General features: G+C 61.2%; 1 protein-coding gene and 1 long non-coding RNA gene across 2 annotated transcripts; both read left to right on the top strand.

Annotated features, from left to right (window-relative positions):
* The first annotated feature begins 951 nt into the window (after positions 1-951).
* Positions 952-3,380, top strand: LOC308056018. The gene is made up of 3 exons (XR_013924674.1): positions 952-1,689; positions 2,100-2,122; positions 2,163-3,380. It is a non-coding gene; the product is annotated as an uncharacterized lncRNA (long non-coding RNA).
* Positions 3,381-3,409: 29 nt separating this feature from the next.
* On the top strand, positions 3,410-8,576 carry LOC308055985 (uncharacterized protein). Its single transcript, XM_080370684.1, has 4 exons — positions 3,410-3,484; positions 4,787-4,933; positions 5,753-6,329; positions 6,818-8,576. Exons 2-4 carry the CDS (start codon positions 4,832-4,834, stop codon positions 7,522-7,524), a joined length of 1,386 nt encoding a protein of 461 aa, XP_080226810.1. The 5' UTR covers positions 3,410-3,484; positions 4,787-4,831; the 3' UTR covers positions 7,525-8,576.
* Positions 8,577-8,911: the final 335 nt, after the last annotated feature.

The following is an 8,911-nucleotide window of genomic DNA, read 5'->3' as shown; positions in this document are numbered from 1 at the left end:
GATGCACCCTGTGCACGGTGCGTGGTGCTCAGCGCCCACCCAGCTGCACCTTCTGCATGCGGCATGGTGCTCAGCATCCCTGTGCATGCTGCGTGGTGCTCAGCACCCTTCTAGGTGCACACTGCGTGGTGCTCAGCACCCTGCCAGCCGCACCCCGGACATGCCACACAGCGCTCAGCATCCCCATGCACTGCGCATAGTGCTCAGCATCTCTGCGCAAGGTGCTCAGCACCCTTCCCGCTGCACCCCGCGCGTGGTGCTCAGCACCCTCCCTGCTCAGCTTCCTTTGAAGCCAACGAGCAGAATTAGGCGCGGGTGGGGGGGTGGGGGATGGGACTCTCCCTCCCCTCTCCTCCAGCCGCTGGTAAACATCTAAATCAGGTCAAGGAGCTGGGATCCATCCTGCTCCCACCTCTTCCATGGCCTGGAGCAGCCCCAGGAGGTGCTGGGTGCTCCACAGCTGGACCAGGGAGAAGGTGACGCCCAAGGGGACAATGGCACTAGGTCACCCCCCACGGCAGGAGGTCACCCTGGAGGTGGGATGGAGAGCAGGATGCCACCCTTGTGTCCTGAGGGATGGAAGCCGGGAGGGGGGGTGGTCCAGAGCGCCCGTGGTGGAGCCAACATCTCCTCCAGGGTTGGGTGGGCTGCTTGGACAACCCAGCGAGGGGCTTGGGCAAGTTCTTGAGGGATGGGAGACCCTCCGTGGTGACCTCCAGGACAGGACCCTCCGTGGTGACATCCAGGACAGGACCCTCCGTGGTGACCTCCGGGACAGGACCCTCCGTGGTGACTTCCAGGACAGGACCCTCCGTGGTGACCTCCGGGACGGGACCCTCTGTGGTGACCTCCAGGACGGGACCCTCCGTGGTGACCTCCAGGCCAGGACCCTCCGTGGTGACCTCCAGGACAGGACCCTCCGTGGTGACCTCCAGGACGGGACCCTCCGTGGTGACCTCCAGGCCAGGACCCTCCGTGGTGACCTCCAGGACAGGACCCTCCGTGGTGACCTCCAGGACAGGACCCTCCGTGGTGACCTCCAGGACGGGACCCTCCGTGGTGACCTCCAGGAGCTCCTCCTCCAGCCGGCGGCTCCTGAGGGACATCCCCAGGGATGGAGGAGGGAAGTAGGTCAGGCTTGGAGCTGCCGGTTCCTATCAGCTCACGGCTCCCATGGAGCATCTCCTGGGTCTCCATCCTTCTCCAGCCCAAGGTGGGATGATGCCGCGGCCGGAGGACCCTGGGGGTGCTGGGGAACCACCATGAGATGGTGCAGAGCAGCTTCTCCTACAGCTGGGACATCCTTGAGGACCTGATCTCCCGCTGTGTGTTCTCTGTTGGGGGAGGGTCCTGCCTGCCCCAGCAATGGAGGTGCTTTGCCCAGAGGTCCCACCTCACCACCCATAGGGTGACCCACCTCGGAGAGAGACCTGACGTGGAACAGAACTGCAGGAAAAGCTTTGGTAGAAGGTCCAGCCAGTGGATCCCAGACCCTACAGATGTCCCAGCTGTGGGAAGGGCTTCACCATGACCTCAAAGCTCATCAGACACCACCAGACCCACACGGAGGAGCCCCCATGACCTCAAAGCTCATCAGACCCACACAGAGAAGGTCCCTACAAGTTCTCCATGTGCGGGAATTGCTACAAGGGGCTGAGGTCCCACCAGAACCACCCCATGAAGTGGGAGGTGGTGGCAACTCCCCAGTGTAGGTGGGCATCCATGATGGGTTGTGACTTTTGGGGTCTCCAGCCCCATACTGAAGTGGGAGGTGGTGGCAACTCCCCGGCGTAGGTGGGCATCCATGATGGGTTGTGACTTTTGGGGTCTCCAGCCCCATACTGAAGTGGGAGGTGGTGGCAACTCCCCGGCGTAGGTGGGCATCCATGATGAGTTGTGACTTTTGGGGTCTCCAGCCCCATACTGAAGTGGGAGGTGGTGGCAACTCCCCGGTGTAGGTGGGCATCCATGATGGGTTGTGACTTTTGGGGTCTCCAGCCCCATACTGAAGTGGGAGGTGGTGGCAACTCCCCGGCGTAGGTGGGCATCCATGATGAGTTGTGACTTTTGGGGTCTCCAGCCCCATACTGAAGTGGGAGGTGGTGGAAACTCCCCAGTGTAGGTGGGCATCCATGATGGGTTGTGACTTTTGGGGTCTCCAGCCCCATAGCTCCTGCTCAGGGTGCAGAAGGCCGCAGGTCCAGCCCTCATCTTCCTCCCCTTCACCCCCCATGATCCTCCAGCAACTCGGAGAGCCCAGAGACCTCGTTAAGAACGCTCAGCGTTAATTGGCGCAGGAAAACGCAGGTTTTCCCAGATAAAAACCCAACATCTGGATTTTTCTGCGCTGGGAGGTGGGTCCAAGGTGATGTCCAGGAGCCGAGTCCTTCTGCTCTCGGAACCAAGTGGAAGAACTTTCCTTCTCCTCCACCTCCACACTGAGATGCTGGAAACTCATTAATGGGTTGAATTAATCAGGTTTTGGGTTAAATTCCAGCCTTAATTAGGTATTTTTCAGAGTTGGGAAGGTCATCTGGCGTCCGTGGAATCGGGTCCCTGCCCCCACCTCGTGGTCCTGGCTCGGGACACCCGACCCCTAATTTCTGTCTAATTAAACCGTGAGCTTGCTCCGCTTTAGATGGAGGGGGCAGGACTGGGGGGCTCCATCCCAGTTCCTCCCAGCATCTCCCAGTAACGCTGGGGAGCTCCATCCCAGTTCCCCCCAGCATCTCCCAGTGACACCGGGGGGCTCCATCCTGCTCCCCCGCAATTCCCGGTAACACTGGGGGGCTCCATCCAGTTTCCCCCAGCAGCAACCAGTAACACTGGGGGGCTCTATCCCAGTTCCCCCCAGCATCTCCCAGTGACACCGGGGGGCTCCATCCCAGTTCCCCCCAGCATCTCCCAGTAACACCGGGGGGCTCCATCCCAGTTCCCCCCAGCATCTCCCAGTGACACCGGGGGGGCCCCCATCCTGCTCCCCCGCAATTCCCGGTAACACTGGGGGACTCCATCCCAGTTCCCCCAGCATCTCCCAGTGACACCGGGGGGCTCCATCCCGCCCCCCCCCCCCGAAATTCCCGGTAACACTGGGGGGCTCCATCCCAGTTCCCCCCAGCATCTCCCAGTGACACCGGGGGGCTCCATCCTGCTCCCCCGCAATTCCCGGTAACACTGGGGGGCTCCATCCCAGTTTCCCCCAGCATCTCCCAGTGACACCGGGGGGCTCCATCCCAGTTCCCCCCAGCATCTCCCAGTGACACCGGGGGGCTCCATCCCGCCCCCCCCCCCCCCCAGTTCCCGGTTTGTTGCAGCCCGGCTCGGTGTGCCGAGGCACAGGAAGGGGCCGGGACAGCGGGACCGGAGCCGGGCTGGGGGGTGGGGGGGTGGTGTTGGGGGTGTGGGGGGTGGTGTTGGGGGGGGACACCCCCCCCGTGCGCCCCCAGGACCGGCCGGAGCGATCCCCGCCGGGCGGCGCGCGCAGGTACCGGGGGGGTCCCGGGCGGCGGCTGCAGGGAACGGGGGGCGGGGGGGGGGGTCCCGGCATCTCCCCGTAGGTAACCGGGGAGGGGGGGGGGGGGGGGCTGGGCAGCGGCTGCAGGAAGCGGAGGGGGGGTGTCCCGGTGGGTAACGGGGGGGGGGTCCCGGGCAGCTCCCGGTACGTAACGGGGGGGGGGGTGTCTCGAGAGACACCCTATAGGTAATGGGGGAGGGGGTCCTGAGCCGTCCCCCGTATGTAATGAGGGGGGTCCCGGGCAGCTCCCCGTAGCTAATGGGGGGGTGGGGGGTGTCCTGGGCAGCGGCTGCAGGGAACGGGGGGTGGTCCCGGTAGGTAACGGGGGGGGGGAGGTTCTGAGCAGGTCCCTATAGGTAATGATGGGGGGGGTCCCGAGCAGCACCCTATAGCTAATGAGGGCGGGGGTCCCGGCCAGTTCCCCATAGGTAATGGGGGGGGTCCCGAGCAGCACTCTATAGGTAATGGCGGGGGGGGGGGGTGGTCCTGGGCAGCGGCTGCAGGGAGGGGGGGGGGGTGTCCCGGTAGGTAACGGGGCGGGGGGGTCCTGGGCAGCTCCCTATAGGTAAAGAGGGGGGGGGTCCCGAGGTGTCCCCCGTAGGGAATGGGGGGTCCCGGCCAGTTCCCCATAGGTAATGGGGGGGGGTCCCAAGCAGCACCCTATAGGTAATGGGGGGGGGGGGGGTCCCGAGGAGTCCCCCGTAGGGAATGGGGGGTCCCGGCCAGTTCCCCATAGGTAATGGGGGGGTGGGGTGTCCTGGGCAGCTCCCTGTAGGTAATGGGGGGGGGTCCCGGCCAGTTCCCCATAGGTAATGGGGGGGGGGTCCCAAGCAGCACCCTATAGGCAATGGGGGGGGGTCCTGGGCAGCTCCCCGTAGGTAATGGGGGGGGTCCCGAGCAGCACCCTATAGGTAATGGGGTGGGGGGGTCCTTAGCAGCTCCCCATAGGTAATGGGGGGGGTCCCGAGCAGCACCCTATAGGTAATGGGGGGGGGTGTCCTGGGCAGCATCCTATAGGTAATGGGGGGGGGGGGGGTCCTGGGCAGTGCCCTGAAGGCAAAGAGGACCCACAGGACATGGGGGTGTCCAGGGCACCCCCCCCAGATAACAGGGTATTTTGGGGAGGGGGTCAAGAAGGTCCCCCCACCCCCCACCCCCCGACACCCAGCAGAGCTCCTTAGTGCTTGTGGCCAATGCAGGTTGTCCCCTCTGGGGATGGGGGAGGCTGGAGACCACCCCCCCACCCCCCAAATAACCAAACCCACCTGGGAGGGCTCTGAAGCCTCCCCAGTTGGACCCTCCCCATCACCCAAGGGGATGGAGCTCCACCAGCCTCGCCCGGTGGGGTGGCCCGTGGACCACCGCTCTTCCCATGACGCCGTCCAAGAGAGGACCCATCAGAGCGTGGTGTCCCCAGGTAAGGACCTTCTGCCCACCCCCCCACCCCCCCACCCCCCAATTTTAAGACCTGCCCCCTCTTTCCACGGTTCCTCTGCCTGTGGCCCCCCCCGGGCACCCAACACAGGTCTCCTTTAAGAGTATCTGGACCCAGAGGCCACCACCAAGAGCGTCCGGGAGCAAAGCCCTCCCCGCACCACGATAAGGACTCAAGAGCAAACGTTGGTGTGGGGTGTGAGGAGGAGATAAGGTCCCGAAGGGGCAACGAGCGCCCAGAGGAGACCTAAAACCTGCCCAATTAACGTTAACGGAGACCTTAACCCGACGCAAACCTCGCTGGGTCGCACCAATGGGTGGTCTTCTACCCACTGGTAGAACTTTGATGTTCTACCAAGAGCTTTGCAGCACGTAAGGATGGAGCGCTGGGAGAGGGTGATGAGCAGGGGCGGCGGGCAGGGGGGAAAAAAATGGGGGGGGGGCAGCCAGAAAAAGGGTGTAAAAGGGGCCGGTGGTGTAGTGGGAGGGGGCTGGTCTACGTGTTGGTCGTCACCGTTGGTCCTGTCATCGTTAGTCCATCTTTTAATTGTTTCTGGGGGAAACTGGTGGTGAGTGGGTTTGGGGTCACCTACAGGAGTCAGGCTGGGAGTGCGGGCACCCCTGCTCTGCAGTGGCAGCTACTGGAGTGAACTGGGAGCTGGTGGAGGGAGTGGAGGTCTTGCTGGAAGGGCTCCAGCAGTGTACTGGGTGGTACTGGCGTGGTCTGGAGCCGCTGGAGAAGGTGGCTGCTCTTGACATCCCTTTAACACGCATCAAACGACCTACTTTGGTCTCCCAACGGGTGATGGGACAGACAGCGAGAAGAAGGCGGCGTCCCAACTCATGGAAGAGCACGAGGTGATGGTGGAAGGTCTCAGAGAGGAGCCCCAGAGCCCCAGGGTGGACACAGACCACGACGTTCAACACCAGCCAGATGATAAGCAAGGTGGCCAAGCACCAAGACGACCCCGAAAATGCTCCTTCAAAGGGACGTACGCCGAGGACCTTCAAGAAGATGCCACCCCGCCACAGAGCAGCTCCAGGGGGAAGGTGTACAAGTGCGTGGACTGCAAGAAGATCTTCACTTGGGGGAGCAGCCTGACCCGTCACCGACGGATCCACACGGGAGAGAAACCCTTCAAGTGCTTGGACTGCGGGAAGAGCTTCACGCAGAGCGTGGTCCTCCTGCGTCACTGGAGGACGCACACCAAGGAGAAGCCCTTTCTCTGCACCACGTGCGGGAAACGCTTCTCCTGGCGCTCGGACCTCATCACCCATCACCGCATCCACACGGGGGAGAGACCGTACGCCTGCCCGCACTGCGAGAAGACCTTCCGCAAGAGGTCTCACCTCATGAGGCATCAGCAGGTGCTCCATAACCGTGAGTCCTGGGAGGCGGCTTGGTGTGAGGTGTCCCGTGCCCTGCTGGAGCTGTGGCCTCCTGGTCTGGAGGAGCATGTGGTGGGGCCGTCTTGGGGTTCCTGCTCCCGGCGTGGCAGCAGTGATGGGGTGGGAGATGTCCCTGGGGGTGGATTCGCTCTGTCCTCTGGTTGGGTTGAAGTATCGGTGGGGATAGGTCTGAGCAGGAGGTTGGACTGGAGACCTCCAACTAACGGAGCTGCACTGGAAAAACCTCCTCCATGCAGGGGTGAGGGGTCATGAATCAGTCTTGGTGGTAGCAGGTGGTCTCCAAGAACGTTTTCCAGGTTCATTTGTGGACATGGAGGCCTCTCTTCGCCCATCCTCCACCACTGCAAAACCCCACCTGGGTCTTCCCAGCTTGCATTACCCCAACAGATACTTGGGTTTCTCCTCCATCCTTGGTCTTGGAAGTCCTGTTGGTGCAACATCTTTGTCTTTCTTGAGCAGGCACCAAGAAAACCCAGCTGGAGCTGGGACAACCACCCCAGGTGCCAGAGGAGACGTTGAAGACGAAGAAGGAGCAGTCACCGACGAGACAAGAGGGTGGCCTGAAGGACAACCGTGCCACCACCAGCAAGCCGGTGGCCCGTGCCAAGCAGAAGACACATAAATGCCCAGAATGTGGGAAGACCTTCTGCTGGAGAAACAGCCTGAAACGCCACCAAAGGAACCACACGGGAGAGCGACCGTACAAGTGCCCGGATTGCGGGAAGACCTTCAACGACTTCTCCAACCTGGTGTCCCACCACAGGATCCATAAGGGGGAGAGACCGTACGAGTGCCCCGAGTGCGGGGAGTGCTTCACCCAGAACTCCAGCCTTTCCAGGCATCGCAGGACCCACACCGGAGAAAAACCTTTCTCCTGCTCCGATTGCGGGAAGTCCTTCACTCAGAAGCAAAAACTCATCTTGCACCGATGGATCCACACGGGAGAGAAGCCCTACAGCTGCCAGCAATGCCAGAAAACCTTCCGGAGCAGCTCCCACCTCACCACCCACCAGCAGATCCACAGGCAGGATTGTTCCCACGCCTGCCTGGTCTGCGGGAAGTTGTTCAGCGTGGGCGCCGAGTGTCTTCGCCATCAGAGGACACACTTGGAGGAGGTGCCGGTGGGCCAAGGAGCTTCTGCAGGGGGTGACGTGCCACGGAATTAGGGGGTCGGGGTCTCCCTAGGTAGGGACTTCCACCCTTGGTCTCAGCCCATGGAGCCCGGTGGTCTCAGAGGGGAAAATCAGAGATGGCTGGGGGGTGCTAATGTCCCACCAAGGTGTTTTTTTGGTGGGGGATGAGGGGTCGTGTGAGCCCCTTGCTGCTTTTAAACATGAGTGCCTGCACGAAGATGTGAAGAAGGAGGAGATTTACCAGCAGGTGCCTTGGGTATGTGGACAATGCGGCTCTTCCTTCACCCCAACACGTGGGACCACCATAACCAAGAGTCCCACCTTCTCCACGGGGATTTGTGGGTCCAAGAAAAGGAGCTGTTGAAGAAACGCTTCCTTCTCAGCAAAACCAGGGTGCTCCCGTGAGTCCAAAGGGATTCTAAAGCCTCGTTATCCAGCGAGGTCATTAACGAGACCCAGGGTTGAACAAACTGTTGGACAGCCTTGGTACGACGTAGCAGAGGGACGTTGATGGCCACCTCACGTCTTTGTTTCACCAGCTGTGACCTTCGTGTCGTGCTTTATTCAGTTCACTCTTACTGTGTTGGCCTCTCCCTGTTCATCACTTCGTTAAAAATGTCTACCGCTAATTATTACCTGATTGCGAACGGCGAAGAGGAACATCGGTGATGGGGCTCACCAAGGCTGAGGCTTTCGTACTTCCCGGTGGGATGCGGGGATGGCAGAAGGGAGAGGGAGCTGCTCGCACCGACAGCCCAGGGACTATTTTACCCTGAGGAAGGAGACGCTGTTGATGGGGGAAAATCACAGTAAAAAGTCTTGGGCGGTTTGGAGGAAGCAAAAATCCCACCAGGACCCAGCAATAAAAACGGAGCGGGTGGGATGCTCCGTTCTATACATGCGCACATACGTTCGTATAGGCACACGTATCGAGCGGATGCATGTCTCCCGCAGTAAATGGAAGAAATATTATTTTTTTTTTTTTTTTAAATTTCTTATCAAGTATTGTGGATTTTGCTCGTAATGTCCTTCGGGTTTGTGTCCTGTCCATTGACCAGTGAGGAGGGGGATGCACGAGGGACCGAGGGTGGGGATGCAACCAGGCAGGTGGCCCGACCAGGGGGATGTTCCCGGCCGGATCTCCTCGTGTCCAGCAATAAAACGGGGAGGGGGAGGTTGTGGGGGGGGAGGGTTCGGTCAGGAACCGCCTGGGCATCAGTCTCCCCACGGGAGGTGGCGAGTGATGGCCTTTGTATCACTGATTCTCCTTCTTCTTCTTCCCTTTCTCCTCCTCCTCCTTCTCCTTCTCTTCCTCCTTCCCTTTCTTCTTCTCCTCCTCCTCCTTCTCATCTTCCTTCTCCTCCTTCTCCTTCTCCTCCTCCTCCTTCTCCTCCTCCTTCTTTTCCTCCTTCTCCTTCTC

This window comes from Falco punctatus, assembly GCF_963210335.1.
Source record: "Falco punctatus genome assembly, chromosome: 21".
Taxonomy (NCBI): domain Eukaryota; kingdom Metazoa; phylum Chordata; class Aves; order Falconiformes; family Falconidae; genus Falco; species Falco punctatus.
This window is presented reverse-complemented; position numbering and strand designations above follow the sequence as displayed.